Source organism: Canis lupus, chromosome 6 (assembly GCF_011100685.1).
Source record: "Canis lupus familiaris isolate Mischka breed German Shepherd chromosome 6, alternate assembly UU_Cfam_GSD_1.0, whole genome shotgun sequence".
Classification (NCBI taxonomy): Eukaryota; Metazoa; Chordata; class Mammalia; order Carnivora; family Canidae; genus Canis; species Canis lupus.
In genome coordinates this window covers 40,054,204-40,070,305 of record NC_049227.1, presented here as the reverse complement: position 1 = coordinate 40,070,305, position 16,102 = coordinate 40,054,204, and the positions used below count along the sequence as shown (strand labels likewise).

The window sequence follows — 16,102 nt, the reverse complement described above, 5'->3', positions numbered from 1 at the left end:
GTCGCTCCCCCACGAGGCTGGAAGGCTCCCCAGGCAGGTACACCCAAGGCATCTGGGAGGAAGCCAGGGCCAAGCCAGCTGCACCGGGGCAGCCCTGTGGCCTCAGGGGGCTGGCTGGGGAGCGGTGCGGGGTAACCCTGCAGGTGGGGTGATCCCCCTGCTACACCGGCCCCGCCCCAGCACCCCTCAGGCCGAGAGCCGCAGGGCTCCCTGGCCTCCTCTCCCCAGACAGACACAGGTAGATGTGCCCAGGGTGGGTGAGCTGCCTCCGGGCCTTACCTTTCCCACGAGCCCGGCCAGGCGGTGGGGGTCGGGCCTCCGGGGAGCCGTCCCTCACTCCAGGGCCTGGGTGTCTGTCTGCACAAAATTTCCAGCTCGCAGGCCAACAGCGAGTGCCCCGCCGCAGCCCCGGAGGACACAGCCATGCCCCTCAGCCTGGGGCCACTGGCCCACGGACAGAGAGTGAGCTGTGCGCAGCACCCCACCCCCCCCGCACTCCGGGGCGCAACGGCCGCCACACTGCCTGGGGGGGTGGACGAGAGGCGTTGGGCACAGGAGACACCGTCTCCCATGCTGGCGATGATGGGGCTGAGTGGCCCGTTGCACACGGGGACTTGACACCTCCCAGCGGCTGGATGGTCACCGGAGCAGGGTGGGCATGGCGAGAGGGGCCTCGTGGTACGCAGCCCTGACACGGAGCCCCGACACAGGGCAAGGGATGGCGCGTAGCCAGGGGGCTGTGGGAGCCCACTACCCACCAGAGCCCAGCCTGCCTCACTCCCTGGTTGAGGAGAGGCCGGGCCAGGAAACTGACTACTCAAGGTGACCGAGGTGGCTGGGAGGGGACGGCCCCCAGCTCAGGGTCCCCAGGCATCTGTGCCCCTGGGTGCCCACCCGGTGCCAGGTGGAGGTGGCAGGGAGACAGCCCTGTCCCAGGCCCTGCCTGCCCCCCTGCAGGAGCTTTGGGACTGCGGGGATGCTCGCCACCCCGGGCCCAGTCTCTCAGGGTGGAGCCAGCCTGCCAGCCTCACGGGGACAGCATCCAGGACACACGGAAGGAAAAGCGTGGGGCTTTGCTCATCACTGGGGTGACAGTGAGTGTTGTGGCTTCCACCGCGGCAGGAGGCGACGCTGCCTCTGCAGGACCTGCAGGCGGCGCAGGTGGGCAGAGGGCCCCTGTCTGGACGCTGTCCTGAACCACATGGACAAGTGACACGTCAAAAGCTAACATGCTCTTTATCTGAAGGGCCGGGGGACAGTCCCCGCCGCATGTCCGGCCAGGCCACAGAGGCACCCTCCGTGGCGCCAGCCCTGGTCACTGGTAGCCGGCCAGCTGGAGGATGGTGGGGTAGTGGGTGCGGTGGGTCATGCACTTCTGGCGGTCGATGAAGAGGCTGTTGGCCTTGACGGCCAGGTCCTTCTCCAGATCCATGCGCGTGTCCTCCAGGTTGCGCAGCGACTGCTCTGCTTCTAGAAGCTTCTCCTTCAGGGCCGTGAGGGACATGTTCAGCTCCTCCACCTCGCTCATCAGCCTGCGGGCCCGGGAGGGAGGTGTGAGCGGGGCCTCCAGGCCGGGCTGGGCAAGGCCAGGAGCACTGGCATGGGGTCCAGGCCATGCTGCTGGTCCATGCAGTGACCCAGAAGTCCCACAGGGAAACCTGTAGCCCTCAGACCGCAGCCCCCGCAGGGCCACCACGTGGGCCTGAGCTGGGACTCCTCCTAGCCGTCCCAGCCCCCGCCGTCCGGAGGGGAAAGCCCAGGCGGGCAGGGCTGTGTTCAGTGACTGTGCACGTGGCAGGGGTGCCCTGAGGCTCCTGGCCCCCTTATTCCTGGGGCCTGGGGGCAGGCCTCATGGGCCCCTGGCGCTGGCAAGGCCGCATGACCTGGGTGTGTGCAGGGCAGGGAAGCAGGAGTGCGGGGCAGAGGTGTTCTGCTGACTAGAGCAACTGGTACCGGAGAAGTGAACGCAAGACACACGATTCCACCTCGGCTTGGAGCCAGGGCTGGGGGCTGCACATTCCTTCGGGGGTATGGACGGTGTCTGTCCCCGAGGCAGGGTGGGTGGGGCATCCTGGGGCCCCGGGGGCTCAGCCCCTCAGACCCCAACACTCCTTGCCAGGAAGACTGTGCACCACGGGGTAAGGAGCCTCGACACCTAGTGCCCCCAAAGGCACCTCCGTGTCTAGCCACGCCGGGTGGGGGTGGGGCGCGGGGACACCTATGTGGGCAAGCCCGTGTCTCCACTGCAGGCCTGCAGGCTGTGGGGGGCCCAGAGGCCAGGGGAGGCCCGGCCGGGGGGGACGGGCATGGATGGCGGGTGGTGAGCAGGCCCGCTCGGGGCTGCCTGGGGCACAGCCAAGGCGGGCACCTGAACTGGGCAGCGTCCCGGCACAGCTCCACGTTGGGCCTGTGTGAGCGCTGGTACAGACGGGTCTGAGCCACCTTCAGGGGCGCCTCCTTGTCTTTGATGGCCTGCCTCAGCGCCGCAACGTTGTGCTCCTGCTCGGTGATCTCCCGCAGCGTCTGCACACAGGACGGGTGCCAGCGTGACCCCAGCCACCCCAGCCTCCTCCCCAGCCCTGGGGCTGGCTCCACGGGGCAGCCCCGCCCACTGGCTCTGGGGGACCAATGCAGGCAGGAAGACGTGTGTGGCCTCCTCGGCTCTGCTAAGGGCACCCAGAGGGCTGGGGCAGGACCCCAAAGCCTGTCGTCCAGCAGCCGTGCCCTGAGCGCCCCCCGCCCTGGTGGTCACCAGGCCCCCAACCCTGGTGAAGAACCGGAGAGACTTGGTGGCAGCAAAGGGCACCCTGAAGCCTGGGGTCAGAGCCCTACTAGGCCTGGCCACCTCCTGCCACCGTCCCTCCTGCTCATGCCTGACAGCCATGCCCAGTGTCACCTGGCTTCTTATTGGCTTAGTGAGGGCCCAGGGAGGAGTGGGTGCCCTGAGCCTGGGGTCCCTCAGGAGGGACAGGACAGAGGAAGGGCAGGGGCCAGGCCAGGCTCTGACCAAGCCAGAGGCGGGGCCAGGCCACAGGGAGCTTGTCGCTCTGTAGTTACAGATGCCCAGGTTCGGGGCTGGCCTGGGCAGGGACTGGGCGGGGCCTGGAAGCCAGCTGATGGGGGGCGTGGTCTAAAGGGGGCGGGGCCCCAGGTGGGCGGGTCCCGGGCAGGGCGGGGCCAGGGTGGGCTGGGGCGGAGCTGGGCCCGACGGGGGCGGGGCCTGGACGCGAGCGGGAGGGGCCTGGGGCGGGGCCTAGGCGCGAGGCGGGCGGGACAGGGTGGGCGGGGCCTGGACGCGAGCGGGCGGGTCTGGGGCGGGGTCTGTGCGGGGGCGGGGCCCGGCGGGGGCGGGGCGGGGCCGCACCTTGCGCAGGTGGTTCTGCAGCTTGTGGCGCGTGTCCTCCAGCTCCTCACAGCGGCGCCCGAAGGCCAGGTTCACGGCGTCGCACTGCAGCCGCAGGTCCTCGGCCACGTCCCGCAGGATGCAGTCGATGAGCACCCGCAGGTTGGCGGAGGCCCGGCGCTCGCGCTCTGCGCGGCACAGGTTTTCCTGGGTGAACCGGGCCCAGGTCTCCGGCGTGGAGGCGCTGCGGGCGGGCAGCGGGCGACGCCCCGGTCAGTGGGGCCCCTGCCAACGGTCCGGCGCGCACCCTGAGAGCCCCGCACGTCCGACCCTGCGTCCCCGGGCCCCCTGTGCCCTAAGGTCCCCTGCGCCCCCTGCGCCCCGCGCCTCCCAGGTGGCGCTGCATTGGGTGGTGGCTGCGCGCCCCCCGCCAGCCGCCCGCGGAGCTGCGGGTGAGCCCCCCGGGTCCTGCCCCCGCCGCAGCCCCCAACCCCCTGCTGGGCTGTGTGGTGCTGGGTCCTCAGGCAGGGGTCCTGCGCCCGTGCCCCCCGGGTGCAGAAGAGCTGCACAGAGGACCCTCCGTGTGGGCCCCAGGGGCCGGGGGTGGTGCGAGGGTCCCCAGCCACGGGAGCAGGTGTTCAGACGACAGTCCCTGGGAGGGCTGGGGCTGAGGTGGCCCACCTCTCCTCGAACTTGGCGGAGTACGGGTGGAACTGCACGTCAGTGCTCTGGTTGTGGTAGTGGGCGCAGGCCTGGTCGATGTTGTACGCCTCCACCTTGTCCGACCAGTCCATCTCGCACGTTTCCTTCTGCTCCCGGTTCAGCCTGGGGCGGGCAGGGTCTGCGTTTGTGTGCGACGTGGGGGCCCCGAGGGCCACTCCCAGGAGCAAGTGCACCTGCAGTTCTCAACCGAGAACCAGGCCACCTCATCTGCTCAGTATCGGGGTCCTCGGGCCACCCAGGCTCTGCCCGGCCAACATGTCCAGGAGCAGCAGCTCCCTGCCCTGCAAAGCCGGCCTGGCCTCTGGACACCCAGGCCCCAGGCCGTGCAGGAGCCTGCCACCTGCGCCGGGTTCCCCTCTCTGGCCTGTCCCCCTGCCTGAGACCTGGGACGAGCCCCCACCTTCTGAGACTCGGGGCCTGCTCACCCCAGCTTCCTGCCCAGAGCCAGCCCAAGGGGTGAGGGACCACTGACACCCACCGGATCTGGTTCACGGCCTGCATGATGGTCCTTTTCAGGAGCTCCTGAATGTTCCGGATGAGCTCGGCCTCCTGGGGGAGAAGACCCCGCTCCCTAGTGAGGATCTGAGGATGGCCAGGCTGGTGTGGGCCCCTGGTCAGCCCCTGAAATGGCCTGGCTGCATAACATGAGGCCAGATGGCCAGCTTGTTAACCCCCAGACTCTTTCCTGGAAAATGAGGGGTGAGCCCAGCTGTTTCTCATTGGCTTTGTCCTGGACTCTTGAATGTTCTGTTTGGTGTAGCTGAGTGCGGGGTTTCCCCCCTGGGGGCCTCTACCAGCTGCTGCCACTCGCCTGGCATCCACCCAGCACCCTCTGGGCTCTAGAGGCCATCCCTGCAGCCTGCATGGGGCACTGGAGGCCAACAACCTCCTGCCCCCCATTCCCTGGGCTGCCCCTCTGGGCCTGGGCTCAGAGCCGCCCTGTCTCCTCCACTGAGCTCACGGCGGCGGGGGGGGGGGGGGGCACCCAGAGTGTCTTTCTGCTGCTATCGTGCCTCTGTTCACTCCATTTGAGTTTTCACCTCCATCTAAACCCACGTGTCGAGGGGCAGTCCCCTGGGCCTGTCTCCCTGTCCCTGGACCACTGCTGTTGTTTTCATATGGGTGGGGGGATGACAAGGCCTGGGGATGGCAGCAGGGGGAGGTTTCTGTGCTCAGGGCAGAGGTTGCACCCAGAGCCCCAAGAGGTTGTTGAGCAGCTGGCCTTGCATCGTCGCCCAGGAAGGCTGGTCACAGGTGAGGCCCCCAGGCTCTGCTGCCCTGCCTGGAGCAGGGGACCGGCCTGGGCAGTTCCCTGATCCTTTGGGGCTGCCCCTAGGACAGGTCCCGCTGAGGGTGAAGCAGGGAAGGCTCCTTGGGGCATGAAGGTCACCTCCAATCCCCCTCACCTATCCACACCTGAACCAGGGTAGGGGAGCCATGGGGCACCGGGCCTTCAGAGTTCAGGGTCAGGCTTAACTCATATGACCCAGGGTGACCTGAGGGTCTGACCAGCGGGTGCAGGACTCAAGGGTGACCAATGCCCCCCCCAGGTGCAGGTGCCAATAGGACCTCACTTGCTGGCCCTGCGTGTAGCCCAGACCTCAGGCAGCTGCCCATTCTTGGCGTGTGTGCAGAGGGGCATCCAGGCTTGTGGATGGACCCGGCCAGAGCCCTCCCTGCCTCAGTGGCCTCTGAATGTCCCATCCTCAGGCAAATGTCCCCAACACACATCCAGGTGTGAATTCTATTGCCTTCATCCTTGTATAAGCCATAATACGGAGGGGGCATTGCAGGGACCCTGGACATCGGATTGGGGTGGGCCAGCGTGGGGTGCAGCTCCAGCCACCATATGTGCTCAAACCCCCACACTGGGACCTGACCCAGGCCACAGGGCCCTGAGCCCGGCACATCCAAGCTGGGGCCCACCTCCCAAGATGCCGAGCCTCACCCAGTGTCCACTGTGGGGCCCAGGCTCTGAAGGGGAGATGGGACCCTCCTGGGTAGGGGATGGTGCCTCCTTCCTGGATGGCCTGAGCCCTGCCCCTGCCCCAGGTCCCCAGCCTACAGACAGACACAGCGTCTCGGTGCCCGCGTGTGGACCTGGGTGTGTGCCCACGCGCCTGCGTGCGCCCACCTGGAGCACGAGCACCGAGGCCCCCGGGAGCCCGCCCACCCCAGCCCTGTGCAGGTCACGCTCCCCGGAGAAGGGGGCGGGCGGCGGGCATGCTGTGTCTGGGAGCGGAAGGGGCCACGAACCTTCAGCAGCTCCGTTTCCACGCAGTCGCGCACGAGGTCGGGGTGCTGGCGGCGCTCACGGCACTGCAGGTTGTCGGTGGCGATGGAGAAGGGCACGGAGGTGGCATCCAGGGCGCGCGCCAGCCGCTGCTTCTGGGCCAGCAGCAGGTCGCTCTCCGTGCCCAGTTCTCCAACCTCGCGCTGCAGCTCCGACTTCCAGCCGTGCGTGTCCTGCAGCCGCGCGCCCGCCTTCCGGGTGGCGTCCTCCTGCGAGCACCGGGCCAGCGCCTGGGTCTTGGCCGCCAGCTGATGGCTCTCGTGGCGCCGCCGCTCCGACTGGTTGCGGTCCGCAAAGGCTTGGTGGTAGCGGGCGTAGCAGTTCTGGGACCACTCGTCTGCCAGGTACTTGGCCGAGCGGAAGCCGGCAGTGGCCAGGCCCGAGGACGAGCAGGCGCCCACGTTCCGGGCCACGTCGTACACTTTCTGGGGCAGCTCGCATGCCGGCACCGCCTGGGGCGTGGGCTCCTTGGTCAGGAGCACGTCCGTCTGTGCCATGGTGCCCCCCACCCCCCTGCTCCTGTGTGAGGGAGAGAGGACCTTTGGGTAACCAGGGCAGCTGGGGCCACTTGGTCCCCAGCAGGACACTTCTGGTCTCCCAGCGACAGGTACACATAAGCCCTCCTGTTGCTGGGCAACAGGTCCCATCCCCTCGTGGCTCTCTTAAAGGGCCAGGCAGGCCCAGCCCCCCACCCATCCTGGCCCAGGCCCCACACCTGCCCAGCACTGCACCTGGGACTGGGCTGCAGCCAGGCCCAGTTGTCCCCTGCTTGTCTCACTTGTCCCAGTGGGGAGACCCCTGGACACGGGGAGAGGGTGCGGGCAGAGACTTGTCTTTGATGAGGAGTCAATTTCAGCCTCCAGTGGAAACCTGGGAGCTGGACACGCAAGTCTTCTCCACACAGGTGTCCCCCAGGCCACCCCGGGCCAGGCTCATGGCTGAGGCCACCTGGTCCCCAGGCCCGCCTCAGCCCTGCTCCATCCTGGTGAGCCGGGGCCCTGTCCAGTGTGCCCAGCAGAGGGCACCATTGGCCGCAAAATGTCGCCTGGAGTGGCGGCCAGCGGCAGTGGGTGGGTGGAGGACCTGGACCCTGGGTGGCCCGCTGCCTGGCCTTTCCCCCTGAGCCCCCCAGCCCCGTGGGAGCCCTCAACAGCCCACCTGCAGGACATGCGCGCCCCTTCCCAACGCATTCGTGGCCCTGGCCCCCCACTCCCTCCCCGTCCCTCCCTGCCTGGCCCTCGCCAGCCTCACACCTCGGATACAGCAGCCCTGGCCCGGCCCAGCCCTGACCTGTGGCACCAGCCTCCCTCTGCAGGGCCCAGCATCTCCACCCCCGGCACACAGTAGGTGCTTCATAAATGTGGGCCCTGGGGACAGTCGCCCCAGACTTCCCCCAACCAAGACTGAACCCGAGCCCGTCCTGGAGGGCAGGAGGGCAGGGGGGCCTCTCTGTGCTTTGCTTCTCCTGACGGCATTGGACACATGGGGCCCAGTCAGGATGGGGCCGACGTGGGGACCAGTGGCCCCAGTTTCCCTTAGCATCCTTCCCCCAAGGCCAGAGCACGGGGGAGCTGCCTGGGGCGTGCCTCCCAAGGACCCGCTGACCCGGGGGGCTTGCTGCACATGGGGCTGGGGCCAAGCCCAGGAGCCCCTGGGGGTGTGATAGGACGTGGGCCCCAGGGCAGGCGCTCCCGGATGATCTGACCCCGCAGCAAGGCTGCTGCACAGGACCCAACCGGGTGCCCGTTGGGGCTGGGCCCCCACCCCATGGTGGCAGGCCCCCTGCTCCCCGCCCCCGTCCAGGGCACAGGTGAAGATGGCTGGGCTGGAGTCTGATCGGCATCCCCACCCGGCCCTCACGCCCCCCGGCCCCCCAGCCCCCCAACCCCCCAGCCCCCCAATCCCCCAGTCCCCCAGCAGGGTCTCTGGGCTTGAATCCTGAGTCAGGCAGAGAGCCAGCGTTGGGGTTCGAAGCGGCGGCTGAGACTTATGCAGGCTGATTGGATTTGTGTCCAAATTGCATTTGGGACGAGAAAATTGAGTCTCGGGCACACTGAGGTTCCTGGGGCAAGGTACGTGCCTGCCACCCTCCCCCTGCCGTGTTCAGACAGTGGCTTGGGACCTGCCCCGGGGTCAGGGAGGCCCCGAGGCCCCCCGACACTCCCCTCCAGACTCTGCTTGCACACCTTGGGGCCGGGGCTCCTTCCTCCCCCAGGGCGGCCCTGGAGGACACCGCCTGTCGTGCCCCTGCCTCTGGGGTTGGTCCCGCTCATGAGTCCTTAGCCCCCTGTAGCCTGGACCCTGATGCCTGGAGGGAACCGAGACAGGAGGAGCCATGGTAATGGTAACGATTCCCTGGGGCCTGTACCCCGCTGACACCACATCACGGGCCAGCTCAGCCTCAGCACCAGGACCCCAGCAAGAGGATGGACACGGAAAAGCTGCGGGCCCTGGCGTCTCTGGGAAGCCCCTCACGGAGCAGGGGGCACCGGTGGGACAGAGGATGCCAGAAACCACCCTGGCCCCTCACCTAGAGCTCAGCAGGCTCCTGCAGGCACCTGGCCCCCCCGCCCCCACCAGCCTGGTGGTGGCTGCAGAGCCCCTGAGCCCTGCTCTGCAGAAGGGCACCCTGGATGCTGGGTCCAGCCCACCCGCCCCCCGCCCTGTGTCCCCCACCTGCTCTGGGCGGCAGAAGTGGCCAGATGGGGAGACAGGAGCCTGCTGCTCTGCGCAGCTTCACGGGCTGTGGCCACCCCAAGGGGCTGGGGTCACACAGCTGGGAGGACGGGGGGTTCCAGACTCAGCTGCCTGCCCACCCTCAGGCCCCAGCGCGCCTTCTGCTCTCCACCCGCAGCCCCAGCTCAAGAAGTCTTCATCCCCCTCGCCCCTCGTGCCCCTTGCCCGCCCACATTTTAGTGACGGGAGGAACTGAAGCTGCTCCGATAGCCCTGAGCCTGGCTGGCCCCAGTGCCAGCGGGTGCCACCAGGGGACGGGGAGGAAGAGGACAGGCCGCTTCTGGTCCAGCAGCACCAGACGTGGGCTCAGAGGGGAGGGAGACGCCCCTGGGGGCTCGGAGGGCACCGTCCAGGCCTTGCTGGGGCCCCTCCAAGGCCGCTGGGGCCGATGCTGCCGCAGGAAGGGACAGGATGTGCATGGGGGCACATGTGCCAGAGGGAGCGCGGCGGTCTGGGGGCTCGGTGCCACCTACCTGTGCTTGGCAGGATGGGGCCACCCCGGCTCAGCCCTCGGGCCTGTCCCCCCACCTGGCCCTGGGTAGAAGGTGGGGACTCGGGGCCACAGATGCATCCCTGTCCACCCTGCACCCAGGGAGGACACCCATCGGGGACCCTGCGTGTGCCTCCCACTCTGGGCAGCCATGTCCCCCCGCAGAGCCTGGCCTCGTCGCCCAGGACGTCCCCACCACCGTGGCCCGGCTCTGCCACATGAGGTTCTGAGGTCTGCAGCGTGGGCACCAGGTCTAGACCACAGCCCCCGAGGCTGCATGAGCTGTGCCTCAGTTTCCCCATCTGTGGGCTGGGGGTTAGAGTGGTCCCTCCCTCGTGGGTGTTTGAGGACGGAGCCACACAGTGTGCGTGCAGGTCCTGGGGTGGCCGTTCCCATGCCATCCCCCGTGCAGGAGGTGGCCTGATTTCTGACCCCGTTCCCACCCGGAGGTTCTCAGCATCAGGTCCCAAGAGGTCATTCGCGGGCATGGCCTGTGGTCATCTGGGGGGGAACAGGCCCCTCGTCCTGGGCGCCCACCCCATTTTTATCTGAAGGATCGTTTTCAATTCATGTTTTCACTGCCCAGACACCACTTGGAGACTCACCTGGCCCCATCCCCCAGGGGACAGCAGCACCGCGCGCCCAGGATGGCGGGGTTGCGGAACAGGCCACACGTGTGTGTCCTGCGGCCTGGTGCATCAGGTGAGCTCCCTAGAAGAGGTTTCGTCGGGGGGCAGTGAGAGACCTAAGGTGCCCAGCACCCGGCCTGGCCACCCCAGGCCCGTCACTCCCACCCCACGACAGGATGGTGAATACGGGGCATTTCTCAAAGGAGACGGAAATGTTAGTGACCAAGCTACGCAGCAGTGGGGTTTATAAGATGCCGCGTAACTGATGGTTTGGGCGAGGAGCTGCCAGGAAGGCTCAGCTCTGCGGACCCTGGGCACCTGGGGTCTGGACTCAGACGGACGACGCCTGAGACGGGAACAGGAAACCATGTCCCTAAGACCCGGACAGAGTGCCTGGCGCCCTAACTACAGGTGGCAGGTACAAGGCTCTGCTTCCCGCAGGGACTGAGCTCCTCGTCCTCGGAGGGGTCCAGGCAGCCACTGGTGAGGACGCGGTGGACACCTGGAGCAGGACAGGCCATCCGTCCGCGATGCCCCCAGCACTCGAGCTCCCCACCCCCAGCACGGCTGGCAGAGGAAGGAGGGCCCTCTCCAGTCTCGGGTCTCGGGTCTCAGGTCCCCATCTCCGTCAGGGGGGCCTCACCGGGCAGCCGCCCTCCCTGCCAGGTGTCTCCCCGCCCAGGCCCCCAGGACTTGGGTCCTTGCACCCGCCCTACGCACACGTGTTCCCCGTTCCCGTGAAGCTCGTGCCCGCAGCTGGTGGGAGGAGCCCAGCCCCCGGGGTAGCACACCGGCCCCGTTGTGCTTAAAGACCTGAGCAGGCGCCGCAGAAGGGAGTGGCCCGGGGCCCGCGGGCTCGCAGCCCGTCCGCGCTCTGGGCCCAGCCTGGTCCGTGCTGGGCCTTGGGGCGGCAGGCTGAGTCCCCGACTCCACCACAGCCTCTGCGGAGGCCTCCCAGGGTTCCCATCCTCGGGCCCCAGCGTGTTGGTGGGGGTGGAGGGGGGTGCTCGTCGTCGAGCCGGTGGCCTCCACCGGCCTTTGCCCACTGGCCCCCGCCCCTGCTCCTCTGGCCCCTACCGGCATCTGTTGGACGCTCGCTCTGGGGGTGCTTCTGGGTCCCCAAGTACAGATGAGGAAACAGTCACCGCCGTGTTGCACGACAGGGACCAGAGCACTAGAAGACTCCAGAACCTTTTCCAGGGCTGCAGCTGCTCAAGCTGAGGGCGAAGGGAGCCGAGGGCCAGACCCCAAGAGGCCCCGCATCCTCTGTCCCTCTGAAGCTGCGTGAGGCTGTTTTTCCGCTCGGGTCAAAGGGATGGGACGGGTGACTCAGGTCCCTGCTGGACCGACTCTCCATCTGCCCCACCCCTGCCCGGTAACCTGTGACCTCCACCCCCTGCACCAGGGTGTCACGGGGCAGACAAAGAGCAAGACAAGAAGGAAACCTTTGCCATAGGACACGCCATCGAGGACCAGAGCCCCGTCACCACTAGGAAGCCCGGCCCGTCCCGATGGATGAGGCCCAACCAGGACCCAGGACATCCCGGGTCCCTCACCCCCTGCCCCGCAGGGTCACATGCTCCCTGCCCCTTCCCGGAATGCCCGCGGCCCCACCTCCTGCGAGTACACCTCTCCTCCAGGCAGTCTGCCCTGTTTGCTTCTCACAGTCCCTGGGCTGGCTCCTCCTCTGGCTTCAGGGACCTGGCGCAACTGCACGTCCTGGCAGTGACAAGGCTTTGACGCAAATAAAAGGAACTCGGAGAAGCTAAGGAAAGAGGGCAGCCTGAGGAGTGTGAACGGATGACAGAGAGCTGGCCCCAAGCTGTGCTGGTCAGGTGCTCAGATGCAGCGCAGTCTCGGGTTTGCACACCTGCCCGTGTTCATCGTCACAGTCTCGTATGAATATGACAAGCCCAACGGTCACGAGGGAACCAGACACCCCCCGCCCCGGGAGATATCAGCCAGTGGGTTTCAGGGCTGACCAACCAGATGCCACCTGGGTCCCATTAGAAGAGGGACGGTGTCCCAGAGGAGGGAAGTGATAACCCCACACACACCGGCCGGAATGTGCTTGTGAGACTGAAGGAGAATGTTCCAGAAGGTGGGTGTTGGCTAAGCAGGGCGTATGCCCAAGGCAGATAGTCGGGGAGGGTGGGACAGACACCTATCGCTCTCGGGGGAGGGTCTCTGCGGGTTTGGGGTGGCCGAGAATGTCCGCAGCCCCCAGGCTCTTGCAGGGCACGGACCCAGCTTCCAGCAGCACCGGGGCTGTCCGGGTGGCCTGGCCTGCACGTGTCATGGCCACCCGGTGTGCCCCACGCCTGCCGCCCTGGGGAGCCTGCCGCCCTAGCCTGCTGGCAGGGGGACCTACAGGGGCCCTGCTGCCCGCCCCAGGTCCCAGCGTTTCTGCAAGAACAGCCAAATCCCTGATTTATCAGCTCAGCTTTATCTCCAAAACCTCCTACAATTTCCCAGAGAACAAAATTAAATACAGGATTTAGGAGAGATTTTGCATCTGCCCAAGCGGGGCCAGGAGCTTGCTGACGTAGGGGGGCCAGTGCCCGGGGCTGCAGGGGGGCAAGGGGGCACCCAGTCCTAGCTGCCGGGTCTCTGGGGGCTCAGCGGCCTGAGCGAGGATGCTGGGTGGGCAGGGCTTGGTGGGGCAGTGTCCCCAGGGTCCCCGTGCCCTGGCTGGGGTGCGTGCACACCTGACCCCGTCACATGCAGTACAGGATTTCACTTGGCCCCCAGCACCCAGCTGGTTTGCAGCCGAGGGCACCCAGGTCCTGGCCCTCAGACCGCAGGAGGGGAGGGGGCAGAGTGCTCTCCGACCCCAGGGACCTGGCCCGAGGAGCAGGCAGGCAGGTGAGGGCAGCCAGGGAGGTGCAGGTGGACCCCGGAACCCAGGGCTTGGGGAGCCTCCCGGGTTGACACTGACCGTGTCCTCAGACGCCCACGTGGGGAGCCGGTAGGGGAGCTGTGCACCCCACCCCCGCTGGCTGTGGGCGCCCCCGCGCAGGCGTCGGGGCGGAGCAGCCCCGCTCTGAGCTCTGAGCCACTTCTATGCTAAGAGGCTCCAGAAACATCATCTGCAGATGCTTTTGTGGGTAATCGAGCCGATTAGGGGCATGTGGGCACCAGATAAGAGGCTGGAGAATCACTTGGAGGGCAGCCTCGGAGGACGGTGGAGGGCGGGCTGTCTCCTGCTCCCTGTGCCCGGCACCCCCCCTCGTCCTACCCCGCAGAGCTGTCCGGTCAAGGGCACGCCGCTGCCATGAGGCCAGGCTGCCTGGAGGCCCCACCTCCTGCCCGTGTGCTCTGTGACTTCTGGGAAACTCCTCTCTGTGCCTTGTCTGCAAATCGGGGGCCGCGGTCCCCTCCCCTGATGAGGTGTCCACGGAGGGGTGTCCACTTGGCCTGGTGGCTGCAGGGTCACAGCAGGCCTGCTGCTTCCTGTTGTCCCACCACTGACGGCGTTCTGGGGACCCAGGGGCCCGTGACAGAGATGGATGGAGGAGTCCCACGTCCCTCCCGCAGCCTGCAGGGGTTGGACCTGTGGGGGCACAGTGGCAGGGCCGTCCCTAAGCAGGGCCGGGGTCAGGGCCTCACTGTCCCCTGCAGCAGGGCTGCCCGCCGCCACCAGAGGGGACTCCCCCCCCCCCCCCCCCCCCGCCCCGGGGATGTTTAGCTGCATTTCGGTTGTCACGGCCGCAGGGGCAGGGGCGTGTAGGGGCGCATAGGGGCGTGGGGAGCTGGGTGCTGCCAGCCATCTGCAGCGCCCAATGCCCTAACTCGAGGGGTCACCCAGCCAGAGTCCCTGGGGAGCCCCTCCTGGGAAGGGGCGCCCCGCTCTGTCCTGCCCGAGGTCCAGGACGGGGGTGTTCTGTTTGCAGACGTTCCATCTGAGACAACACTGGGCCGGCAGCAAAGCAGAGCCGGCGCTCCCTAGAATCACAGCCCAAGGGCATCCCAAGGGCATCGGTGGCCCGGGAGAGGACGCCCACAGACCCGCGCTCCAGCCCCTCCGCAGGGCCAGCTCCGCCCAGCACTTAGCCCGAGGAGGCCCTGGAAACAGATGCCGAGGGACAGGGAAACCAAGCCCCACTGTCCTCGGGGAGCGCAGGACGGAGCCACTTAGCAGGAACCCGGGCTCGGTGTCAGGAGTCTCGGTGCCTCCAGCAGGAGACGCAGCAGGGGCGGGGGCAGCGGGGGGGGTGGCAGCCGAGGGCCCTCCTGGGGTCGGAGCCTAGAGGTGGGGGGGATGCAGCCCCCAAGGAGTTCCCACCCTCTCCCCAACTGCCTGTCGCAGCTTAAAGTGGCCTCGGGTGCCAAATTAGCTCCTGGGCGTGGATGCTGCTCCCACCCCTAGCAGGCAGGCGGCCCCCGGTGAGGCGGGCCCCCTATGGTTGGGTCTCAGGGTCAGCGGTCACCCCGTCCGCCTGGCCACGTGGGCACGTGGAGCTGTGGGGCCACGAGCGTGGTCCCCAGAGGGACACGGACCAAGAGGCAGGGGCTCAGTTGCTGCCCTCTGGATGCCAGGACCGTCCCTGAGGCCGAGCAGGGGCCGGGGGGGCCCGGGGGCGTCGCTGGGCAGGGGGGAGGCCCTGTCCTATGCCTGCCCCACCGATGACCGGGTGAGCAGCTCCCACACTGCTCGGTGACCGTCGCCAGACCCAGATGCCAACGACGGCCATCAGGCCCGGTTTCTAGAAGGACACGGAGCCCCCAGTGTGTCCCCAGCCCTTCCCTGGGCCCCAGAGTCCAGGTGGTGGGACCGAGATGGGCCCTGGCCCCCCAGGCCTACTGCAGCCCTGCTTTCTGCCCGCCAGGGCTCCTCGGGTGGGCCGTGGACCCGCTCACATCTGCCCCCGGGACCCCGTAGGGCCCACAGGTCACTAAGATCGGGGTCTTTGTGGGTAGGGGCAAGATGCAGATGTGGTCTGGCCGAGGAGGAAGGGTCTGTGCCCCAGGCAGGTCCTGGTGGGGGGCACGGGGGCAGCTCCGCCCTCGCAGCCTCCCCCACTCCCCCCGGTGGTCAGGGCCGCCCCCGGGGTGGCTCAGCCCTCCACCCAGCTAATGCACTGTGCATTACTGCAAGTCCTGCTTTCCTGGAGGAGAGCGAGAGGCGCCCTGGGGACCCTGCCTCCATGAGGGAGCGGGCGCCGCGTCCCGACACACGTCACGTGCTCCACAGTTACTGGAAGCTCCTGCCCGATGAGCTCCGCCCCAGCTCCTGCTTCGCCACCTGCCACAGCCCCTGGGACCCTCCTCCGGGCAGGCTGGCCTCGTGGTGCCCGACGGCCCAGGCCACTGCGCAGGATGCTCTCCCTCCTGTGTCTCTCCATCCTCAGGGCTCAGCCCTGGGGTCCCTTCCTCCAGGAAGCCCTCTGGGCTGTCCTCAGATCCTCCTGCGCCCTCCAGCTGGGCCTCCAGGGCCGCCCGCACCTCCGTCCCCCACAGCAAGTGGCCCCGCGAGCACGAAGGTCCCCAGGGAGCAGCAGGGAGCCCTACAAGACTCACGGGGGCAGGGGCTGGGCCCCCACTGACTGAGCCATTGTCCCTTGTGCACACGGTGACGGTTGCCAGAGCCCCAGAGGGGCCACCTCGCGCCGTCAGGGAGCGGCCAGGGGCACCAGCAGGTGTGGGCGCATCGGGGCTAGCAGAGCCCGGCCACCCCAGGCCCGGTGGACCCGCCCGCTCACGGGCACAGAGGGAGCCCCGGCCACAGGCCCTCAAGCGTCGCCTGGCGCCCCTAGGGCTGGCACTGAGGCCGGGGGCTGGGGGACGGCCAGGAGGGCCTGCGGGCAGAAGCAGGCAGCCGGAGGGTGGGGCTGTCCTGAGCTCACAGAGTCCCCTTTGTGTATCACAGATTAATAAATGCGGCAAAA

General features: G+C 67.9%; 1 protein-coding gene and 1 non-coding gene across 3 annotated transcripts; one reads left to right on the top strand and one right to left on the bottom strand.

Moving 5' to 3' along the window:
• Positions 1 to 1,217: 1,217 nt before the first annotated feature.
• On the bottom strand, positions 1,218 to 6,976 carry TEKT4 (tektin 4). The gene is made up of 6 exons (XM_038540860.1): positions 6,323 to 6,976; positions 4,545 to 4,615; positions 4,025 to 4,168; positions 3,365 to 3,587; positions 2,369 to 2,523; positions 1,218 to 1,532 (listed from the first exon to the last, which is right to left on the bottom strand). The coding sequence occupies exons 1-6, from the start codon at positions 6,854 to 6,856 to the stop codon at positions 1,316 to 1,318; spliced, it is 1,344 nt and encodes a 447-aa protein (XP_038396788.1). The 5' UTR covers positions 6,857 to 6,976; the 3' UTR covers positions 1,218 to 1,315.
• On the top strand, positions 6,347 to 16,022 carry LOC111096332. 2 transcript variants are annotated; one of them, XR_005360989.1, is made up of 5 exons: positions 6,347 to 7,344; positions 7,605 to 7,702; positions 8,307 to 10,287; positions 10,656 to 12,315; positions 14,108 to 16,022. It is a non-coding gene; the product is annotated as a zinc finger protein ZIC 5-like (transcript). The 2 variants fall into 2 exon arrangements; XR_005360988.1 differs by having other exon boundaries at positions 6,347 to 7,702; positions 14,108 to 16,021.
• The last annotated feature ends 80 nt before the right edge of the window (positions 16,023 to 16,102 follow it).